The sequence below is a fragment of the Glossina fuscipes genome, unplaced genomic scaffold, assembly GCF_014805625.2.
Source record: "Glossina fuscipes isolate IAEA_lab_2018 unplaced genomic scaffold, Yale_Gfus_2 0, whole genome shotgun sequence".
NCBI lineage: Eukaryota > Metazoa > Arthropoda > Insecta > Diptera > Glossinidae > Glossina > Glossina fuscipes.
The window spans coordinates 14412169-14438303 of NW_023998414.1; the positions used below are offsets into that span (position 1 = coordinate 14412169).

Sequence of the window (26135 nt, forward strand, 5' to 3'; positions counted from 1 at the left end):
ATACAAATAAATTTCGTTTTTTTTCCTCATATTTTGCCAAGCTGTCAAGAACAAATTTTCTAATAAACAAAATAATTTTCATCACCAGTGTATCGAGAATAGAATTGTTAAAACTTTTATGTGAATGCGAAGGAGGGATCGATATTGATGAAAAAAGGAAGCAATGTCTTGGTTAAATAACAGCTTGAATACAATTAAAGGCCAAGTGAGTACTTTGGTGCAAGAGGTACTTGCCGAAACTGTTGGTCCTGGCGATAGCGAATATTGTGATCCAGCTGTTGATAATCGTACTGCATTGGAATTATTGGCCGATACGCAAAAAGAGAAAGAAGAATTGGATAAGCTATGCATGGAAAAGGAAGCCGAAGTGAGTTGTGTGCAAAACTAACTACACAGTATATTTACATATTTAAGTAATATGTGCATGTATATGACGGTGCACATATGTTTATGCCCTCGCATACACCAACAACATTATTATACACTTTATTGATTCTTTCCGAATGTACTGAATTTGGAGTTTTAGTTGTTGTTAAAAAAGAACCACTATTAGTTAAAAATAATAATAATAATAATAAAAAAAAAAATAACATTTAAGTGCTAAGAGTACGTAAGAAAAGCATCAAGTTATTCGTTTTAGACATAATAGAGAAAAATTCTATGTTATCGAGCGAATTTTATAGCGAAGTGTGTTAAAACTTGAACACCGAGTACAATTACGAAAATAGTAAATACGTATAGGTATTTATTAATGCAATTTACTATAAATCAATCTTCTGTTCAATTATGGCATTTATAATTATAATTTATCATAAATTAAATATTTTTTTCAATAACATAATATATGTGCATGGATGCGCAATGGTAGTGCTCAGTATTCACTAAAGCTCAATTGATTGGCCCCTAAAAAGAGGTTAAACGTTTAAAGTACATTTATGATAATATTGCGTGTGCAGTTTATTTTATGAATATAATAAGAAATTAAAAATTATATATGTCACGCTCCTCTTTTGCAGATTTTGACATTACGCAAACAAATTGAAGCATTACAACAACAACAGATTGGTGAATCAGGAGGTGGAGCTATTAATGCAGTAAATAGTAGCCTCAATAGCGGACGCAATTCAAAAACTGTAAGTAACTGTAGCTACTAAGGACTAACGAACTAAGCAATAGAATTTCTATACATTGTTCTATATATTGCCCTAATCTAACAGTCATATTATGGAATGCAACTTGAAACAGAAATTGTTGTTAACTTGTGTCTGCGCTTGCATTTTACGTATGCCCAAGTTTATATTTACGTTTCAATAAATGCAACATAAATACATGCGGCGACTATTGTTATGATTATGGTTTAACCGATTGACGGCTCTGGTCGCATATGTGTACGGTTAGCCTCTTTTAAATTGCAATTGCTACCATTAATAAAAAAGAGAACAATTTTCTATTAAATTATGCTTTCAACAAGAAAAATACAAATCTTATGGTTTGATGCCCTGATAAAGTAAAGGTGAAGGTAAGGGTCTGCAAATTGGTTTGTATAGTAGAAAAGTGTAGTGAAAAACAATCGTTCCTAGAGAGTTTAAGGTAGTGCGAGTTGTGGGCAAAAGTAAGCTTTTTACTCTATGCCTTTCATTTTCTTAAAAAAAAATGCGACTTGCTTTCTTGTACTTTAAAAGCTTCATAATAAATATGAGATAATAATCAAAACTGTATTTACAGAAAGCGTTGTGTTCACACGACTCCACTTGATATACTTCAACTTTAGCAGTCATTTATCTATCGAGCATAAGCATCTTTGTCGCAAAAGTTTATAGGGCATATAGCAAAACGATATATCAAACTGATTAAGATATCGATTTAGTCAAATCGATCTGTGTGTTTGTTTGACCCACAAGAAAGATTTGAAAAATTTTGACGATATCTGTTGTAGTCGAATTATACTTAAAATCTGCTTATAAGTAACAACTCAGATGTGTTTCGACACAAATGGTAATTGGTGATTGTCACAAAAATCGTCTATGGTTTCTTAGAAGATATACTTGGTTAGTTGAGAAATCTTAATTTACCAAATTTAGTTTGTCCGTCTGTTTAATGCTAGGTAGGTACATCAAGATTGCAGCATTTAAGAAATGGTTGCAAATTTCTGCAAATATATTGTATTATTAGTTGATGTCTACATAGTTACAATAAGTTGGAATATGTAGATGATATTGATCCAAAACATCTTGATGCAAACACTTGTCAATTTTACCTAAAAGTATGCTATGTAAATTGATGATTAATGATCAGACATAATTAAAGCGCTTTATAATAATTTTATAATTGAAATTGATTTCGTGGATAGCGGATATCGAGATTCAACTTGCATCGAATATGATGATAGTGATTATATAATAATTTGAGATGTTGCTGTATATAAATTTAAACTCAGGGCAAATAAATAAACTAACTAGTTAATATTAATTAATGTCTTTTCTATACTTAGGGAACTTTGCGTTTCAGTCTTGCGTTTCATTTCAGAAAAAGACTGCGATGAAATTTGATATGGTTATGTATTTTGATTGAAGTCCGAATGTTCGATTCCGATCGGGCCTTAATTTGAAAAAGTCGTAATATCGATTAATGCAGGGTGATATAGGGTATATAGTAATCGACCGCGACCCAGTATAGAATGTTTCTACTTGTTCGTTATGAATAACAATAACAAAAGAAGTTTTTCATATCTTCGCTTATTCAGTAATGGACGACCTAACCTCACCGTACGTCAAGTTCTACAAGATTTCGCCTTTTCATTGTTGTTGTAACTTAATATTGCTATCAAAATCTTTCTTTAACGTATTCATTACTGCGCTTCATTCTTTTAGTATAAAACGTTTCGATAACATTGTTTTTTCTTGTGCTTATTCGCTCGGCAAATACGTACTTAGCAACGAAATTGCGTACAAAATTGTCACGTACTTTGCTAACAATGTAACGAATGCACGTAAAACGTAATTAACACGGTAAGATTATATAATGCACGAAGTTTTAAAATTTATCGTTAGTTTTTGATCAAATTACGTAGTACATTTTCATAAATATTGAGTTTGTTATTATTTTTAAAATAAAATGATTTTCCCCTTCTGCGAGTCAGCAAATCAACAACAAATTTATTCTCAATCCGCTGATTTATTTATGTATTTCGTTTCTTCTAACAATTGTTTCTAAAGTTCTTTCCTGCCTTGCTATTTTTATAATCATCTCTAGTTTTCATTTTTGCTGAGGAAAAAATTTATCGATGCTGATGCATTTTTAATAATTAAAATTTAAAACAGTTGCATGCAATACGTTATTTATATCTTACCAATAATCTGTGATTAGATTAGAAGCGGGTTTAAACGAATTTGACAAACACGCGATAATAATTATTTTTTTCATTGCACAATTAAACACAACATCAAAAATGTTACTTTCAATTTGAGGCAAATATGGCTATCAACCGTTTCAAACAAATCAAGAAATGAAAATTGTAAGGTACTTTTTTCAAAAATATATATAAAAATACATAAATTTTGCCGATCATATTCATTTTTCACACGCCGTTTTTATGGCCTTATGAAATATTTCTACAAAATTTTACACCAATAACTATGCTACTTTCTGTGTTCCATTGTGATAGTGGATTATGTCGTATTTCGTTTTTGCCCAATATTTCCGACAGCAAACAGCCGATATCGATCGATGGATATTGTTAGATTGATTTAAAACATGATGAAACAAGCGTAAGAATAAATCTCATATTCTTATCTTTTCGTGGTGGCGGTAAGAAAAAGGTAAATAATTTTAACACAAGACTTTTGGAATTAATGCAACAAATACATATGCCAACTCTGTTTTTCTGGGGTACACCCATTTTGCTATTTTTACCGATGGGTAAATTTTGTGAATTATCACAGTCGCATAAATAAAGATAAAAAGCTGCAAAATGGGCGTGATCTGTTCGCGTAGAGATCCATGGACCGATGTAGAGGAAACTCAAACAACTTCGAACAACACCGACAATTTTGTCGAATTTTGGTCTATAACTTTCGATCTCGTGAATACATTTTTGAAAATGTGGTAACCGAGTATTCGTCAGAATCACCTGCACTTTTGGTGCAACCAACCTATCGGTTTACTCGTACGTCCACAGTTAACAATAAAATTTTAATTTCAACATATTTTCTATTTATTTCCGATTTATTCTAACGCACATTGGACTCGACTGCCGATGTGTTAGTTAGCTGGTCGGTGGACTGAACGTGAAGCTGATTGTAATGAACATCTGGATTACGGCTTTTCAAAAATATCTTAATGGGATCGATCGGACACTGAAATTGAACACGAAAAAATGAAAAATCCATTTTTAATTTAATTGTAATCGGATGGAGAAAATGCTAATCACATGTTCCTAATTGATCAAGAAATGCGTGCGCGAATTCCAGCTTTTTGTCGTTATTCACAAAAGCTACCTGTCAAAGTGACGGGTCTCGGTAAAAATGGTTACATACACGATCTCGGTAAATCTAGTACTAATTGCTCCGAGCTCCGCAAACACTTGGCATCAACTATGTACAGCGAATCGAATCGAATGGAATCGAATCGATGCGGCAGTAAGTTGTGAGTTGGAAATCATTTCTTAGTATCAAAATTATTTGCCGGAGCCAGAACGTTCGAAATTGTTTTTAATATTTACGAATTTTTGAAGACTTGACATAAATAAATGGTGAGAGGCAATAATGCAGAAAAGCATTCATATTTTCAAAAGCATTGGTTGAAAATTTTGCATTTCAAATAATACCTACGGCTCGCATTAAACACTGGCCGAATAAATTGGCAAAGAGACATTAGAAACTATATGGCGCATTCAGAAATTCTTGAAGCATTATTCGAATCCGCTGAATCTGTGCGAAAATATTTAAACTGAGCGTAAGTGATAAATTCTCTGGCTTCATACGCCGAAAAGCCCTAGTTATTAATGTTTGATAATGAAAATTCATCCATGATAGTAATTTGGCATAAAATTTAAGTGGACCGAATTTGCACCACAAGAGTCTATTTCTTGGACCCGAGACCATATAAAATGTTTCATAAATAGCAAGCCCCTCAAAAACATATTTAGTTTTCAATATCACATAGGTCTATTTTTAGACCCTTAAAGACCCTATGTTGGGATTATCATGAAAAGTAAGCCCTTAGATGGAGAGAAGTTTAGTAAAATGGGATCGTGTGATGCAGACCTTTCGCGAATTCTCCAATGTGCGCGTTAAAAAAAATTGACTGCCATTTTTGATCCGTGAGTTTTAATTCATCATTTTCTTGGTCACATCATTTCGCAACGCATCGCGTAATATTTGAACAAGGAAACAGGCAATGTAGAGTATAAAAAATAAAAACATAATTACAAACAAAAATATAACATACATATGAACAAATTTTCATCATAAAACATTAAAACAATTGATCCTTTTTTCATATATATAGGAATTTACCTATCCCGAGAATCTTTATATGCGGTAATATCCAATAAAATAGACTCACGTGGTCAAAATGCGGTAAAGATGATTTCTTTGTTAATTTTACTATTATGAACCAAATAGAGCGTTATATGGGGATTCAAGGGGCCATCAGACGTCAGCGATATCGGACGGACAGATGGGCAGACAAGTTTAGATTGATTCGGAAAATGATACCGAGTCAATTCGGTATAATAAAAGGCGGATTCAGCCTTTATGGACGTTATGTGCGTCCGGCCAAACCTATTTAGACTGTAACATAAATAATAGACTGAGTAATTTAATTACCCAATTTCATTTATATATGGGAATTGTATCAGAACTACCGTAATAGAGGCAGAGAGATTTTATAGTAAATTATTGCATTATCATTCAACGTAGAATTCTGACATATCTTCGGCTTGAAGTGCTCAAAGTAGTTCTAACATAGAATGTCATTAAATTTGTAATTGCATAGTCGCTTTGATTCAAGTCCACATATCAAGACTGAAGATCAATGTGATCCAATTCCAAAAACGCTCGCAACAGTTGCAAAATTTGATGTCAACAAACGTGTATTACGAACTCCGTACAAACATTTGTCAGATATGTAAAAATACCCACAATAACAATTGCCGCAATGTAACAGTAATTGCAAGGGCGTTAAAGGCCGTTAATATAAGCATTTTCGACAGCGAATTTATAGAATTTCCAAATCATCTCATCCTCTTTCCGCATCCAGCACGTGACGTGACGCACTTACGGTACCAGATAAATAGTATTTAGTGCGAATTCGTGTAACACCCAAAAGGGCTTACATTAGATCCACGTTTTATTATACTGATCGGTTCAGAATCATTTTCTGAATCGTTTTAAGCTTGACTGTCTGTCTGTCTGCCTACTGTCTATCCATATATTTTATGTTCAACTTATAGTTCGCAATTTGATAGACATGAACATGTCTTGGACCGCTATCGAAAACGTTCGGAATGTCTTTATTTAAAAAAAAGAAATTTAAAATTTTCAAATCTTCTCGGCAAAAATCGCAAAATGATTTTATTTTGTTAGGTGACAAATATTTGACCTCGACATTATATAACTTACCCTACGTGAGTTAACCTTTTACGTTGTCAAATTTTTTAATAGTTTATGATGAAAATTGGTTCACGTTAGTAATTTAACCTAACAATTAGCTGTGCCAAATTTGGACTACTTGTTTGTTTGACGCCCACCTTTTACAAGCGTTATCGTAAAAAGTGTACATTTATATGGCAGCGCATTCAATGAAGTCCCAGGTCATGGTGAGAAAAAGTCAAAAATAATAAGGGCTTTGATAAGAATTTTTAGTTTTGCAAAATTTGCACCGTTTCAGTTGAAGTTTTGGGCCCTCTCTGATTTGAGGAGCCCCGCGGAACGTATGTCTTTACATTTCTTCTTTTTTTTTTTTTCATATATGAGAAGTCAGTCAAGCGATCTCCCCTATTCGTGCAATACGTTGACTATCAAAAGGAAGAGGGGGGGGGGGGAGACAAGGATATAGGAATCCGGCCGCTGCCTTAGTGGATGTGTAGTAATCGTGTTATGCCTTTACCAATTAAGCACTCGCTATAGCTACGATCAAAGAACACTCTACTGCACTTGGGATTTGAATCGGCCAACACTGCATTCTTACGCGTTTCTTACTAACTCGGCTACTTAGGCAGTTCATCATATTTTATGGAGAGAATAAATACAAACTAGTGGTGAATAGATGGAGCGGTGTATGTCACATTAAACGTCTCTGTCGTTGTTAAAATATAGGATCGTTCAAATAAATAGATTCTTGTTTAACTTTTCGGTGCGTCCTTCCACCCTTTATCTTGGCACATCTGCTTATGATTGCATGCTATATGCAGGTGATATTATATGATTTGCTTTGACTTTACTTTTAATCGTGTGTTAATTTATCTTTATTACTAAATTTATGATTTCTTTTTCACATTGATATTATTTTGATATTATCTTTAATGCAGTTATCAGTTCATTAGAAATCACCCTCCGCGACAATGCATAGTCGTATCATCTAACTGAAGCCAGCATTATTCTCTCTTATTATTGATTAATTTTATCAGTTAACAGTAATAGTGCATAGTTATCATCTGTCCTAAAAACCAGAAAGGGGTTGTTCTGTGCATATTGAAGCTTTTCTATAAAAAGGGGGTAGCACCTGTTGGCTGATACTCATTTGAATACATTTCAACTCGAAGTGAATGTATTCACTAAGTGTATCAACTGGAAGTGTGTTTGCTTTGAGTGCCCGTATAAATACTCTTGTTTTTCTTCTTTTTTTTTTATACTTAATTAATTAAACCTATTTTGATGTAAATTAAAATTTGTACATTTTTTTATTACAAAAAAGAAAAACAACCGAAAAGAAAGCTTGCACGTAGAACATTCAAAATGGTCGGTAAGTTGAATTCCTATTATAGTTACGATCACGTGAAAGTGTCAAATTTTAGCTGCATCAATTTCATGGACATACGGACAATGAAAATTTCCATTGGGAACATTTTACTTTTTTCTTATAGCTATTAAAAGCTAGATTAAGTTGTCGCATTGTTTCTGTTGTGTGTGTGCAAATAAGTTTTGAACATTTTTTTTTATAACTTTGGAGTTCTACTCAGAGACTTTGTATTCTATGTATGTATTTTATTCAAAGCGTTGCCTCTCTTTGGCCAAAACTCTCCCCCCTCATCTTACAGGCGATTTTCCAATTCCGTCTCAAAGAAAGTATCGTCTTTTAAAGCTATCCCTGAAGGAACCCATATTCGGGCAAAGTTATATCGAAAGAAGTAATCGTGTTAATCGAACAGGCAACGGGGTAGTGCATTCTAGGTTAGTACTGCTCAGGATACCATAATTTTTGGTATGTTACGCCCCAATTATCTCCAGTTATTGCTGCTAACATTGCTCAGGGGTGGGTTCATTTGGTTGAAACATACTTTAATACACTACGCTCAACTGACTGCCTCAGGTGGGATTATTAACGATATTCAGCCTTATCGTCGATGTTATTGGTTTGCATACTCGCTATTTTTCTAGAATTTATATGCTTTATGGGATGTCAAACTAAGTAGGCGTGACCGATTTTATCCATTTTTCCATCATCGTCCGTATAATATGCGTTCAAATTTTCTTGGATTTATCTGCTATGGTTTAAGAGTAATTAGCTAAAAACCAATTTTTATTCCTTTTACATAATAGTGTAGATGTGTCTTTTGACTGATTTGGCCCATTGTCAGTACTAACGTGCGGGCAAGAATTTTCAATGTTTCTTCCAAATTTGAAGTCGATAGCTTCGTTTTTGGGGCCGGGAAATTGTTTACGAGAAGCACCACATAGACGGACAGAAGGACAGGACATGCTTACATCGATTCAGAATTTGATGGTGATCAAGAGCGTATATACTTTTTGTGGATTCTTCGATGCCTTTCATGCTTCGATGAAGGATATAAGAAAAAAAGTGTAGTGTGATGATAATGATGGGCCAAATGAAAGAAGTGCAGTTGGAAATCTTCGCAGGAAATTCTCGAAAATTAGTTCCAATTTGTGGAGTTGTGTGCGAGGCGTTTTTGCCTCTTTTCGAAATGAAAAAGCGATATATGTGCATATAAAGAAATCTCTCGATCAAAATTGTCATAAAAAGTCGGCATAATGTTTGGCCAACATAAGCCGGAATTTTGTTGAAAGCGTATCTGCTACTATCTGCCAAATCGTGAATGGGAAATGGAGCGGATTTCATTTACCGAATGTACTCTTGCGTACCTTTGATTGATACCATCTTTCAGGTAATGCGCAACCCTATTAGCAAGTCTTATATAAGCAATCTTTCCTAACGCTTCTACGTAAACAATTAGCTCTTTTAGTTATATTGAGTTAGTAATCTATTAACAATTTAAATTGAAAATTTAAATAATAATGTGTACAAAAGTATAAGAAAATTAAATAAATTATTATAGATATATACCTATGTATATATATATATATATACATACATACATATATATATATCTATATATATATATAGCTATTGTATGTATTATGATAATGTTTGTGTTCGTACTTATATTTAGGTGATGTTTGTTCAACAATCTAAACGCAAGTGTAGCTTTGTTAATTTGGTTTTAAGGCAAATGTGTTCGTTTGTGTATCATACAATAATAATAAAATTAGTTGACGTGTATAACAATACTTTAAAACATATGTTAGGCGTTTTTCTAACAAATCAACGTCTCACTCATCAGCAGTTTATTTCAAACTTTGCTTCGCTTCATATTTGTGTAAAAAAATTTCTTTTTTTTTTATACCTGAAGTGTTCACCTGTATAGCTGTAGATGCGTTTTGGGAGGATGAGAGAAAGAGAGAAAGAGAAAGAAAGAGAAAGAGAAAGAGAAAGAAAGAGAAAGAGTACACATAAGAAAACAATTTTAACAAATGTAACACAATTACACTACACTTACCCATTCCCATTTACAGACAACGAATGCTGTTGATGTTCGTATGCCTCCGCCGATCTTGTAACTTATCTCAATAGGCCCCGAAAAGAGATTTCTTAGGTAGATAAATGCATACTTATGATGTTTGAAAATAATTCTATTTTTTTAGTGAGCCTTAGCTGGTTGCTATGTGGTTCCCAATATCGAGTAAACCCGATTGCTGCGGATTATGGAGAGAGAGTTTATAATTGCCGATCAATTTAGCATATTTCTGGTCTTGAATGAAATATCTTTTGTTGGTAAATTTGCTGCCGAGTAACGTATTTAGATTACGATCGAGTTTATTCGACATCGAGATCCATAAACCTTCCCCTGGTCTGTTGTGGTCTTTTTTTTTTCTTTTATTGACGTTACGAAAACGCTCTCTTTTCACCACCGACCTCAATTAAATGTCTGCTCTTGATAAAAATTGCAACTGCTAAGACGCGGTATTTGCGGATTCATATCTCAGTGCGGTTTGACCGTACTTGCTCGCAGCTATAGTGAATGCGCAGTTGGTGATGACACAAATACGCTCCTACCATTTAGATGTCCACCTACTCGGCTTCCACTGTCCATCTCTTCGTTCTAACTGTTATTGTGTTAAATGCATAGTGGGCATCAAATAAGTGTACCCACCACCCCATAAGCCAATCTTTGACTCTTTTTGTTAATTTCATTAATGGCTTCGCTTATGTTCAGGATGTTAAAAAAGTCATTCTTCTCAAAGGGCTTTCACCAATTGATTTTAAATCGCTCTATATTATTCACAAGATTATTGGAGACTGCTCTTATATGGACAATTGTGGACAACTCATTTTAATGCTGCTTAGTTGATCGTAATCAAATTACCGCCTAATCGGATCGTATCCAAGTTTCTATTCAAATGTCCAAGATCAGGACGAACAATAACATGAAGAATTATTATTGATCATACTATATATATTTAGATTCCCCGATTTCTCCGATACTTCAAATTGTAGCAAACAACTTGACAAATTTAGTATTAGTTTGTATAACACATTAAGATGACGATGTGGGTGTTAAAATTATCTATAAAAATATTCGTAAGCAGGTCACCTTTTAAATATATGTAATCGTAATTGCACAAAAAAAAAAAAAAAATTTGGTTTATGTCAACATCACCTTACGGCATACAACTTAGTAGTACCCCGCAGTAATGGAGCGGAAACATTGAGAACATTTTTCTTTTTTATAAAGCTTGGAGCGATGTACACGTGAAAATAAAATATTTAGTAATTAAGTGATTTAGAAACTTGCTAAAAAACTTTAGCAAAAAAACAATATATGTATAGTTCGTTGAGTCAAATGACTTTTTACTCTACTTTCCGTTAAGTTCAATTACATTTTTCTTTCGCAATTTCCCGTGTATTTGTCGTACAGTTGGAGCGATAATTTTTAGATCTTTTTTAATTGAAATGCTTAACGAGGGTCGGTTGTGTATTAAAAACACTTTATTTCCCATTCAAGATTTTGTAAAATTATGGGATTGAAGGGAGGCTCGAGGAAGTCAAATCTATCCTATATTGCGATTACTTTAAAAACCATTTTTACATAATTACTTCACTTCGCATTGCAAGACCATTGTGAGATCGTGCACTGTCTTCACGAAAAAAAATATCCGGTTAAAGTAAATTTCCTTTTTCGATTTTTGATGTTCTTTCATAAACTTTCACAACTTTCAGCATTTGCTTTCACCACTGCTTTCGAATTAAAAAAAAAAAAAAGGCTCCCTCTCTTTTGCCGTTTATCGCCCTGAAATAAATATCCAATCAATACGTTATTGTTCCTGTTAAGTTTTCGTGCGACACCCAGGCGGAGTGGAGACAAATCCACCTTTCATTGCGCGCCAATCGGTCCAGAGTCATTTTTTGATTCTGAAGCTTATCCGTCGATTTGTCCGTCTGTCCTTTTCTCTCTGCGCAACTTTTAAGATATTTCAATGAAATTCGGAAGACTGATTGAAAATTTCGGTTCGCATTGTAGTGTTATAGGGCATTTAGTGGTGAGCCCTGCCCCACTATATTCTTCTTATTTGTTTTTGCCATATTTTTTTTAAGCAAGCAAAACTCATCGTACAGTTATTTGAACTAAATTGCGTAACACGAATCACTTTGCTATTCACAGTGTATTCGTATGAATGATGACCGAGCGATAAGCGTTTAGTCAAGTCACGACATTTTTTAATCCTGCAATATAACTGTTTTTTTTTTTTTTTTGTATTATATATTGTATCACAATCGCGTCGTCTCGCTGAGACTTAATCTTTTTGTTCTTGTATGGGCTTGATTTACGTTTAACGATTACATATTCACATTACTAGCTTTTGGAAAATCATCGAGGTAAAGAAAAGCTTCTACATGGTATACATTTCTGCATAGCCGTTTATAAATTACTTTTATCATTTTAATCAATTACTATGACTAAGATAATAAATACGTCATCGCTTTACTCTCGCTCGATGTAATACAAAGTGGTCAATTCCCGACTTGGGGTTAAAAAATCAATGGACTTAACGTATCTCTCGAAGTGAGACAGATTTTTATTAGGGCGTAAGCGAAATTTATGAATATTTTAAGAATTATCTTATTCCAAATAAAATAAGCTGACAGATCATTTTATTAATGAGTCTGCTTGCGATACAGACTCTCTTTGGTTGCTAAACAAGCTGGACTTACATTTGTGACTTGATATAGATAATCGATGTGACAGCCTTATCTTACTGGGGGATGCATTTTTCGCTTACATACATGGGCAAGTTATTCATAAGCGATAAAAGAAAGCATTTGAGTTGGATTGTGAAGTAAGGTAAGGGTAAAAGGACAAGGACAAGGATAAGTGTAAACCAATGCCCATTATCCTGTAGTGTGGTCATATATATAACTATTTTATCGCTTTTCTCACATTGTTTTCTTTGAGATGAATGTGTAAAAAATTATAGTAAAACTAAAATGAAGTGAAAATTAATTTAAGGGGCAAAACAACTTTATGCGCATATGCGCATTACTAACGATGCGAACAAAGCGGTAAACGCCAAGAAATTCATTTAACATACAAATGCTAAAAATATATTTCAACACGTTCACAAGTTCGAAAATGCTTATACGTATATGTCTATATAGATATGTACGCGTATGTATATTTATAAGAGCAGTAGAAATACTTTTTTTTCTCTGATTTGTACGTTAGCGTTAGGACAAAATTTGATGAGTTTGTATAAGGTTTTGCAGAGATCTCAGTTTTAAGTTCCTGAATATTTCATCGAACTTTATCATCATATCCGATAATAACTGCAGTGTGTGAGTCTCTGATTAGAATCACAAATATTTGAATATATTCAGAGCATATAACACCTTTTGGAAATTATATAACACAAGCGAAGACCATACGATTTCGCAGACAAACTCAAAGCGAAGTACAAATAAGTAAATCTCAACAACCAAGGTTAAAAAAAAAAAAAAAAAAAAAAAAAAAAAATTTTTTTGGGATAAATTGCTTTTATATACTAACACCGAAGATTTATATACTTATGGTTTCGCGTTTTTTCTTCTTTTTTTTTTTTTTTTGCATATGATGATGATATATGTACATATACATGTATAGAAATGCAGGTGAATTAGCATCTGAATGATGTTATACATAATCTCTAACACATATGTGCGATTTACAACTGTAGTCAATCTATCAGTTAACACTACAATTACCTTTTGGGTCGATTTGACCTTTTTCAACATGATAGCCATGTAAAGTTTTAACTTTTATTTATATGCAAAAATTCTTGTGTATCTACAATTCATTTTTCATAACTTTTGATGAGTTCTCAACAGTCGTAAAACCGGAGATAGAAAGCTCAAATTTGGCACAAAGATAGCTTGAATGCCTTAAGAATTCCAGATTGAAAAATGGGCTATGGTCTGTCCAAATATCCGCGAACAATATGTTAGAGATTAAAAAAAGCTCGAAAGGACACCAATAACTTTTTTGCATGCTTTTATCTATAACCATTCATCCCGGTCTAAAGATGGCCCCGCATGGTGTTCTGCACTAACACGTCCACAATTTAGGATTAACAGCTCAAAGTGTTTCGTTTTGGGGGAAATAGGTTTAAGCAATACCTCGATAGTTCTAGTGTTAATATACAGTAACAGCTTAAGAAGAAACAAAAAAAAAAAAAAAGAAAAAGAAAAAAATTCAAACATTATTTCACAAAACGGAAGTAATTTAAGGTGTACGAGGTTTGTGGTTGAATGATCGATCAAATAATCGATCGTTTATCTTAACCCCCATAAAGTACTTAGTACGCGATTACATTTGTGTTTTTCTTAACACCAACTTACATGCATATAAATGCGTATATTTGTATAGTTATACACTGCTTGCCATTTTAATGGCACCATATATTAAAGTTTAGTATCATGCATTCATCAATTTCGTAAACACCATCAACTAACTTCTAATGTTTAACGAAAAAAAAAAAAAAGTCAAGTTTAATAGCGAAAAGGACATGATGCTTTTTCAGTTTCTTCTTCCTTTGCCTAACATCTCCGTCAACTTACTCTGCTCTAAGAAAAGGCTTAAGACTTTTTTATAACCAACAACTCAAAGATGATGGGATGGGATTCACTTTGTCAAACTCACTACTCATGAAGTACAGCAGATAAATATTTAAACGCATATTTTATGGGCGATGATGCAGTACCTGGTACCTCTACAAAAATGAAAAAAAAAAAAAAAAAACAAGACGACACACCTACTCAATTTTATAGTGTCATAATTTCATTTTTTTTCAAAACCTTCGTAACGCACGGAAGCAATCTTCAGAACCTCATAAAGTATATAAATTGCTTGGCTAGTTTCAAATATAGAGTGCACCTAAGCATTCATATTCATTGATTCATCTGTCCGTGTGCGCAAGTGTACGGCATCTGTGGTAAAATACAAAAACACATACATCATAGAACATTCCACATTTACACTGAAAATAGAAATAATCAACCGCGCCCACGCAATCTTATAGAGTATGAAAATTTTGTTGTTTTCCTATTTTCTAGGATAATGCCGACGGGTATAAAAGATTCGGTCATGACCGAATATAATTTTCTTACTTGTTAAAAGTTAATTTTAAGCTAATTTTAAATGCATGCGTATCGCATAGAGTTAGTGAGCAAGGTTCTATTAATATACCTCAAGGAAAAATAGATTAATGGAGCAATTTAAAATGGCATAATATTTTACTATCGTTTTGATTTGACAAATAATGGATGAAATCATCTAAACAACTTAAAGTGTATAAGAGTCCAATCAAAGCAATTATAAACTCGTTGAGCGCTTGTGAGATTAAAAACTCATCAACCATGTTTTTTTTTGGCAGTAAGTAAATTAAAACTGATTCGATTAAAAAGGAATTAGTACGGAGTTAGTACGGGCATAAGTTAAACATTATGGTTGCACCGCATCAAAAGAGAATATAATTATGTTTAGATTTAACTGTTTATCTTTAGTTGGACTATGACGTTTGAATTTCCTTTAGCCAACAACTATCAAGGCTGCTTTCAGCGAAAAATATGCTCTCCTTATTGCATTAATTAAGTTAAATGTTTGATCCGGTTAAGGCGATACACACCTTCCTGTCTCTGCTTTCAGCTAAATGCCAAGCAACTTTGAATGGGCTAAATAATTTGAATTTCTCGAGATTTTTTTTTTTTTTTTTTCGATCTAAAAGTTAATAACAGATTCTTCTTTTGGCCAGTTTCCTCGGTTCCCATAACATAGTAGATTTAATATTTTTTCTTTAAATGCAATTTTGAGATGAAGAAGAGCCGCTATTCTGCAGCTAATTTTCGGGTTCGTGGTAGTACGTAATAAGTCTAAGCCTGCGCAATATTAGTCCGAGATTGTTTAAGGTGAGTAATGTCATCTTTTTATTTCTCATCGGGCAGAAATACAGACTCGCACCTATTTTGCCCAAAATTTTATTTGATACTTTTCTGGCTTGCAAACTCGTGTACAAAGAAAGTCGATTCAACTTACATTACTTGAACTCGCAAAAGCCTAAAACAGTTACTCGTTGATAAAATTTTTATAAATTTTATTATAAGTTTGTTGAAACGCATACTAAAAATAGTTAAAAGATAGGCGGACTTAAGTAGAAAATGCTTAATTCTTCCATTGTATTTTATCATAAAATTATGCAAATTTTCTCAGACTTGATGTGTGTGAAAGGTAGCCGATAATGCAAAGTTCACTTTTTTTTATCTTCACATTTCAATTTGACGGAGAATAAAAACGATAGATAGACACGGTTAAATTAATTTAATGCCTCGAAATATAAAAGAATGCTCTGGCAATAGGGTTAAGTTTTACGTGACGAGAGTCAATGACTTTATCCATAAGACATTCAGTGTCTACCAACTCAGCCAGATGAAGCATATTAAGATCTTCTACAATTAGCTTTATCTTACTGTCAAAATATTTACCGCTAAGCGATCCTCTCAATCCACAACACTTCTCCATTCCCGTTTTTTTAGTATTTTTGTGACGCTTGTCACTTAAAAGACTATTGGCCATTTTTATGTCCACCACCGAAAGATGACGGTGGGGTGGAATTCATTTTGTTAAAACGCTTCCAACACATCGGCTACGTGCAGATACATATATATGTATACGATGAGTAGTGAATTGTGGATTGCTGTAATTTTAGGCAAAAACATCGGACACTCTTGTACGCAGGTCGGTGCTAAAAATGGGTTATATCGGTCAAAAGCCACGCTCGCAGTGCAACACAGACTGCGAACACATTTGATTTCGGCATTTTTTAATCGTGAATCATAAACTGCAATGGACAGAGGGGAAAAATTTCCACGTATATTCTAGAAAAACATATATAGAAAAACAGCCAAACCCACTGAATATTGTGGACTATGAAAATTTATGCGGAAAAACCAGGAATACATTCAAAAGGAAACTTCAGAGACCCTATAAAGTGTATATAATCTTGATCAGCATGCCATTCTGAGTTGATTTAAGCCTTGTCTGTTCGTATCGGTCTGTATGTCTGTGTGATGTGTGTTGTAAACATATCGACTTCAATTTTGGTAGAAACATTGCAAGTCTTTGCACGGAGGTTGGAGTATTGCAAATTGGCCAAATCATAAGATAAACAAGACAGAACGTTCAGAGCTACCTTGCACATTTCTCAAATGAAAAATATATTCCGTTAATTCTAAAATAGATATGGTGAACAGCACGGCCTGGGCAATAAATTGTTTGTTAATAGTACTAGCGATATGACTAGCGATCACATAAAATGACTTGGAGAGTAGAAGGCAAGTGTATTTATTCTGAATTAATTATGGCAGACGTCATCTATATATCTTTCAGTTAAGTAAAAGCTGAAGGATAAATTTTATCCCATTTAATAAATGAAAGCACGGGGGATTGTACGAGATTTGTCCCCAGGCGTATATAACGTCCTTATTGGTTTCCTTTAAATTTAACCGGCTACTTGCATGTAGTTACGGTCACACCTAAGAAGTACTTTACGTATTGAGGGTAGAAAATGAGATTAAGATTTCGATATGTTCGAGTTCAAAGTCGAAATATCAGGAAAGAAGGGAAAGGTCGCTACAAGTACGGTATTCCAAACGCGTGTAGTGCAATTAAAGAAGGAGGAGTCGCTGCATTGTGTTGTGTGTTATAAGGACAAGATGGCTGAGAAAGTCAAGTGGCTCTTGCTTGGGAACCGTCGACTGTATATTGCGAAAAGCTCATATGTTCATGGACAAGGGGACTGAGTGCACCGCCACAGACACTCTTAAGCATTAGCGTATTTTTTGTTTCGCATTAAAAGCCATAAGCCCTTGTTGCTGGTCTCTAGACTTCTAATATATGTTTTGTACGATAGACGTCATTTGATATTCTTAAGCCAAGAATATCAAGAGTTGGAGAGTATTCTTCTGCATTCATCACTATCAAATTAAAAAGGACGCTCATCACATCTCCTACGATGATAAAAATCATTCAAAGCACTTCATTAGCTCCTAACTATACATATTCAAAACGAATTTCTCTAATAATAAGCATTAACGCCAGTAAATGACAAAATCGTTTTGGCCACTGAATAATCAATAATTTATTTATAATATTTTATCATTTTTCTCAACTTTTTGTTTTATGGAGTTGATCGATTTGGCAAGTGAAGCATCCCTATATTGCCCATGCATTGCTCAATTTTGCGAAATTAATTCAGCTTAAGAGTATGCTGATTGTCTAGTCATGGATATTGAAGACTTCAGTAGCGATCCTTTGTTGCACTTGTAGAGCAAATCGCGATATAATACAAAAGATATATTATTGTGCGATAAACTTAGACGACGTAAGCCTGCCATTGTTAGAGCGCAGATAAAATCGAGCGGCTCAGTAATCGGGACCTTGCTTAGGCCTTTAAGTGTCTTGATAGATGCTATCGTTCCATTGCAAATTCCTTAGATGACTGTCAAAGTAATGTTAAGGTAATGCAATTGTTTTCGTATTTGTGTTGATTTACTTTTTCACATCGAATATCTGGTAATTGTTGTTTCAGTGACAGATCTCTCTATCTCTTCATTCAATCTTTAGATTCAGCTAGAAAGCTGATAAAAGGCTAATGAACCCTTGCGTTACACTTATTCGGTATTTACTTTCGCTTACTTCATAGCTGACGATTGAATATGCAATTGTTTTAAAATGGTCTTACTCTTGAACTTAAGCAAGCAGCCTGATTTGTCAATTAACCGATAGGATATTGCTGGTCCGTCTGTTTGCGTAAGCGAAATACTGGGCCACGTTCTTGCCATTCAATCAGTTGTTACCATTCCCCAAGTCAAAAAAAGCGGAAAAAAAAAAACTATAATTGTACTCAGAAATACATTCCGTAGCGGATAAAACCTGACGATCGAAAATACGATTCTTTTGTCGGTAGCTTGCATCACACCGCACCAGCACTCATTATCTGAATTATGCCAAACTTTTTCTACGTATTACGAAATCGATTAGAATATCATGACCATGCCTAACATGATCAAATTGAATAATTGATTGATTTCTTATCATTACTTTACATAGGTGAGAACAATCTGCAGACAGAAGGCAGGACGTACGATCATAAATTTTGAAGGTTAACTATTTTAAAAAATAATTTTATTTGATATTCAAGAGTTTTTTAACTATCGGTGAAAATGACGTGCACTTCTCGTAACCAGTTCCGTTAACAGAATCGATTGTTTTTTCAAGTTGAGGATGATTTTACGCTTAATTTGATCATAAAAAAAAATTGTTTTTCAAATTCTCAGTTTTAAGTCTTGTTTAAGCAAATAATATTCAAAAATAACAACAATTACGTGACAATGAAAAATTATTTAAAAAAAAAAAGAAAAAAAAAAAAAAGGAAATTAAACCCTAAATACAACAACCAACCACACTTAACTGAATGAACATGCAAAACTACCTATCGCATGTATATATATATACATATGTATATATATATATATATTACCAATTGCTAGAACAATAGATTTGAACAGCACAAACAGAAATTTCGTGGACAATTCTAAATTTTTGTTAGGCTCTAAATCATTTCGAGAACGTTTAAATTATGATTTTATTTATTTATTTATTCATTACTTTTAATAATAATTGCTTTTATTGTACTTCACAAAATATGTAGACATAATAGATGTAAAAAAGAGAAAACTTTACGTGTAATACACACGTTTTAGGAATTTTTTTAAAAAAAATTATTAACAAAAAAAAAAAAAAAGAATTCACTTTGATAATGAAAACGCAATTGAACATGAAAATGAAAATTTGTTGTATTGTTTTTTTTATATTTTTTTTTTTTTTTATTAATAATAATTAATAAATACATGAGGGAATATGTACAGCATGCGTTTAGTAATGTCATTTGATGTAATAAGTCCTTGTACGGGGCTTATTGGCCCAGATCCATCTACATGACATACTTCCGGTTAACTAATACAATAGTTAGTTAATGTATTCGCTTCGATATCATGTCAAACGATTTCCCAATTGTGCATGTCGAGGAGGTCTTGTAGATGGAAATCTATATATTTTTATTCCCATCGTTATGACAGGTGCTTTAAATTTGCAAAAGGTCTATTAAGTATGGAATACTTCGCAACGTGACCACGTAAAAAGTAGCCATCGTCTTCTCTCTATCTATCTAACGAAATTATCAATACGATTTTACGAATTTCGCCTATGAAAAGATCATCATGACGCGACGTTAAGTTCGCAAATTTGGATTTTTCGACGCAATCATAAGCATAAGACAATTTTCTTCTTAGAACTGTGAAGAATTGCGAGATGGCGGTACTTTATTTTTCTTGATTAATTCGAAGGATAGCGCTGTTAAATCAGTGTACAGTGGATGCGCTACTATATTCAAAGTCAGAATAATCGTGATAGAGGTTATGCGGAGCTGTCCGCTGGACGTAGTGTGTCATGATTATCGCTAAGTGTGTGCAGTTTGAATTTACATTTATTCCCAATACAATCAGATTCAAAATTTTTAAGTGACATAATAGGTTGCATTGGTTTTCAAGGATTGTGGTTAAAGCAATTGAATTACTGTAGCGCTAGACAAGTGTTGTATGCATAAAGCTAACACAGCGCCAGGAAGTCCTTATCAGGCGTTCCATAGAATAACGAGCAAGAAGATATATAATCCAGATAGCTTCGTACCACAATCCGGCCGCTTTATATTTCTTCTTAGTTGAGGTCGAAGAAAATGATGACAAAAACGTTGCGCCATCGCATAATATAATATGTATGCATTTCCAATCGATGTAAAATTGTGAATCGAAGTTCATATCTTCCTGCCTTGCTATTGGCTATTAGCGGGAAGTCGAGGCAGAAAACTAAAATTTATCACTAAACTAACTCAGTTCCATAGATCAAGCGCTGAAAGGGATGTGATTCGTTTACAAATACGCAATATTATGAATTCATTTCAACTGACCGAGCCATCTAAAAAGCGATATATATTTATTGATATCTTACGATCTATATCCCGTAACGATCTGGTGCAAGCATTTATTGAAGCTGGATTCACCTCTTTTTTTTATTATCGAAATCTATTCACCGAATTAAGCAGCACTCTTAAGATTAAAGGCTTCAATTGGGAAATTTGTAGAGGAAATCAACTTTCAAAACTACAGTAAAGTACAAGCAGTTTCAAGGTTTAACTACGAATGACCGAACCTAAGTGTACAGCTTAGACTAAGACATTATCGCGGAGAATATTAATCACAAGCATAAATAGGATACATTTTAGGTTTTGAAGAATTAAAAGCAAACACATATATGTGTATATATATAGCTGCTTAGAAAGTATGTTCTATCTCATTGAGATTCGAAATCGTGACCAGTGACTTGATCGTAGGTAGAAACACCTAAGTCAACAAGTTCGTAGCAAAGATATATAGACACTGCCAATATTGACAATGAACTCGATAATTTTTATAGAGTACCAACTTTCGAATGAAATTTATGAAAATCTCATGATATTTCTTTCATAAGTGTACAAGTCGTAGAGGTTTTAGTAAAGTTACCGCTATAAAGCTATCGACTGATGTGTTAGTTAAGATTTATGTAAGTAGATGTGTGTGTGCACCTTTCTCAAAAAAATACTAAAGGCCAATAACTTAAACCTGAGAAGTTATGAAAAATTCTTAATTTGATTATCATCATCACATTCTGCTTAAATTCTTCAAATTGATCAAAAGATCAACGACTATAATCGAAAGGTTTGAAAATTTTATTTCTGATCAAGTGGTTGTTGATTTTCATTCATGTACTATTAAGCTAAATTCATTCACTTATATATGAATATATTGGTAAAGTATATAAAAAATTTTGAACATCGCCATCATTATTTGCACAATATTTCATTGTCTACTTTACGTGAGCGTGTATATGTTTCTCTTTTATTAGCTATGGTTATCTGTTAATTAAACATTTACAAGCTTAGATATGTTTGCATATTTGTATATATATATATACATATATGTATGTATGTATGTATGTATGTATGTATGTATGTATGTCAGTCACTGTATACAAATACCACAATATATATGAAATGTATAACATACATATGATTACATATATGTGTAAACATTACGTGACTAACATATTGTACACAGACGTTAACTTTAATTTTCTTCGGCTCTGTTGATTGCCTGCCTTAGTACGTTTTTCAAGTAAACATCTTTTTTTTATTTTATTTTTTTCCATAATTTTTGAGAAGAGGAAGTAAATTTATCTTTAAAGAGATGCAGAAAGACCTGTAGCTAAAAAGAGATAAAGATGAAGGCAGAGAGCGAAAGCGTGAGAGAGAGAGAAAGCGAGAGAGAGAAAGAGAGAGAGAAAGAAAGAAAGAAAGAAAGAGAAATTTGTGAGAGTTTGTTAAGGCGCTTTAAAAGTGCTTGCAGCAGCGATAAGTTGATCTAAAGGAAAGTGCATTTATTAATGTACTTCCTGTCCTTCCCAGATTTGCTATCCAAAACACATTCGCGACATTTTGAAAGAATGCAAATACTTAGTAAGTATAGGTATCTGCATTTTTCATGCACCTCAAACCATCTAAATTGTAAATTTTTTTGTGCACAAAAGCGTAGGGTATTAAACGGTCGCTTATAATCTCCGTGCAAGTGTGGTATGTTCTCATTTGTTTATTATAGTTTTAAGCATTTGTGTGTGCGTGTGTTTGTGTGTGTGTGTGTGTGTGTGTGTGTGTGTGTGTGTGTGTGTGTTTTTTTCTTTATTTTTTCATTTTTTATTTGTATTTGTTTAAAGTACACACTTATACATAAAGGCTGATAAGAAAACGCATTATTGTATACAATCTTTAAATGTGGTTTAAGTCCTATAAACTTTTTTTTTTCTTCATAAAATTCTCTCTTACCATTGTTCCTTTATTTTACTTATCATTTATAATATTTTCTATATATATATATATATATATATATATAATATTTCTCTTCATTTTTGTGATCGGTACAATGTATAGATAATTTCGTTACTTTTTCTTTTTCTTCTTTTTCTTTTTGTTTTTGAGTATATAAACAAATGAACAAACAAACCATGTAATAATAAGCAAATAAATACAAAACATGAGAGAGTTTCTTCATAACTGTCTAAACATTGCATAGTGCATGTGGTATCGCATGTAAAAAATATTTGGATCAACAGTGAATTTTTGTACCCATCATTGTACATATACTAAGTTTATTGCAACGCGTATAACTTAAGATCAGGATTCCGTTTTACAAATTGCATATTTTCCACCTTCCAAAGGACAAGACAATACAAGCGATTCACAACCATGTCATGTTCGCTTTTCTGTATATGCTTCCAGTTAAGTCCGAATCCGTAAAGCAAACATCTTATCTCGTTCATCAAAGTTTAAGTTAGGTTTAAATAGACAGTGAATGGCGACGGGATTGTGGCATTGCGGTTCACTTGAAAATATTCATTGTTAGCTGAAATTAAAAAAAATTGCAATTTCGAAATTCAAATCGAAATTGAATTGGTTGAGAAAGTCAATCTTTTGCATAAAAGCGACTTTTAAAAATTTCGCCTTCTGGTAAAAAAATTCCTTCTGACGTTGGAGTTTGACGGCAGCAGACTTGCGTACGGCAAATCATATCACTATTCGCTTTAATAACCCTTGGATAACTGAGTTTAGTTTCTACGGTCGTCGGTCTTTTATGTATATATATAATAAATTATTTTATGTATAATAATCCTCGTGCAACTGAATTCAATTTGAAAAAAAAAAAAAAAAATATTTAAAAGAGTAATAAAGCTAAAGCCTACGCGGAATGGTATTATAAATATGAATTATTTTCAAAAACGGTATACAGCTCAGTAGCGATGTGTATGCTCTTCATAAACAAATGTTAATAAATTCAATATTGAATATGTAGTGAAAGAGATAGGCGTCGGTGTTTATCATTTGTCCAGGCGGTGAGGACAATTAACTTTGAAAGAAAATTGAAGTCGGAAAAAATTTTAAAGCATAAACCGAGTATTACATACAACGTGCGCCTGCGGGCTTGTTATTATAAATTATTTTGTGACAGGACCCTTTATTCTGGCGAGCTTACCCCGGCCGCAGGATAGAATCTTACAATAACCGTTTCCATTCAAAAGTTACAGATTACGCTTACAGCTTTATGTAGTGAATTCCGAAATACAAACGTTGCCTTCTCGCGCGTTGGGAATTCATCGCAGAGACTTCGTCTTTTCACGCTGATCTGGAGTAATGTTGCGGTAAGAGAGATTGTAATCAGTACTGCAGGATATAGGACAATATTGTGACTTTTTCATTTAAAAAGACTGTCTTTAAGTTACACGCATATATATATATATATATATATATATATATATATATATGTATATATTCTCACGCTAAAGCATACACATCATAGTTTCTTACAGCTTTGAATAGGTGTAGTTCTATGCCCACAAAGACGAACATTACTTCTTTTGATTAATTTGAAAGATAGCGGTTAGTCTTTACGACTAACGGAGAACGGATGTGGTACTATATCTAAGACAAAATAACCGCGATAAAGAGCTTGCGAACCAATAACATCGACGATAAAGCTGGACGTAGTGTATTGCGGTTTGTTCCATCCAAGTGATAACATCACTACCAACAATAGTTGGTACAGCTGCGAGAAGAAGTAGGCGTGATATTCCATGGTATTCATGGTATCGTGAGTTCTTAGTATGGAAGCAATTGACCCCAAATAGCAAAATCCTCTCGGGAAATATTTGGGCTTCCAACCGGGAATATCCGTTCACGGATTTCAATACGCATCTTATTGTTTGCCCGAACGATGGTTTGATTCTTATGACGACAACGACGAAATATGAGTTCTTTTAGGAATAGCCTTAAAAGACATGGAAATTAAAAATTGCCTAAATAAAGCTCCAACGTTATAAAGAAAACTTTCGCAACTTATTTGTGCACACGATATACAAGCTGTCCGGCTGGCATTGCCGAAAGTTTAAGTGCATCTTATAAGACATTGCTATCGTTACAGAAATCCGCACATTTTAACCCAATTAAGCTTGAAGTTACTAGAAAATAGATTTTCGCAAAGTTCCGCCAGCTCGAATAGGGGCAAGAAAATCCAAAAAACATTTTGGGCTTGGGTCTCGTAAAAAAACATATTCGAAAAACAATAACATATTCGTGTTAAACAAATCCTTTAAAAAATTAATATAAACAGGGAGACCTATGAAGAAGACAATTGATAAACTTTAAGTGAAGAGAGTGATCTGACTCTAATCCCATTAAACAGAAAATGTCTTCAGTAGATTCCTTGTTCTCACTAGCCCACCTTCATGAGCTTCGCAACGGTATAAGCATACAAGAGCGAAAACTGTGCGCGAAAAGTTGATATTGCAATATGATAGTAACGTTAGAAAGAGTCCTTCAATGAGCATGCAAGTCTAGGTGACTGTTTTCTAAATGAGATGAAGCATCATAGATTCACATATTTACACTTTCTCGACGTGATGAAAATTTACGGGTTCAAAGACAATAGCTATGCTTAGAAAATATTGCGACTATTTTAATGTAAAAAGACGAAAAATTTCAAATATATCCCTTCAACTGACTAGATCAACGGAAAGTAAAGGTTTTCATTCTTTGTAGTATGGTATAATATACATAGTATTTATTAGCAATGGTTAGCATATTAAACTGGCCTTGTAATTGTTCCATTTGGGCCAACCAGAATTATGCGTAAATGTTACTTCTTACTACTACTTTCATGACGTATATCTCGGGAAAAGACTGCAGTGCATCTTGCTGATTACTTTGTAAAATACCTTACCCAGCAGAACTATGTGATACTTCTGACATGTAAATGCATTTAAAATATTTAGACAAAAAAATTATCTTCACTTTGTCAATATATCTACGACTTTCCTTTCCCTTTAAAAATGGCGCGGAGTTGCTGATCGATCCAGGCGTTACTGTTCGCTTGAGGGGCAAAGGCTTAAA

The 26135-nt window shown here is 33.4% G+C and overlaps 1 protein-coding gene across 1 annotated transcript in view; it reads left to right on the plus strand.

Moving 5' to 3' along the window:
• The first annotated feature begins 1 nt into the window (after position 1).
• The window catches only part of LOC119631248 (thyroid receptor-interacting protein 11), a 56419-nt gene continuing 30285 nt past the window's right edge, over positions 2-26135 (plus strand). Inside the window, exons 1-2 of the mRNA XM_038023300.1 lie at positions 2-367; positions 1017-1133. Of these exons, the coding sequence (XP_037879228.1) occupies positions 164-367; positions 1017-1133 (321 nt within the window). The 5' untranslated portion in view covers positions 2-163. The remainder of the gene's footprint in view (positions 368-1016; positions 1134-26135) is intronic.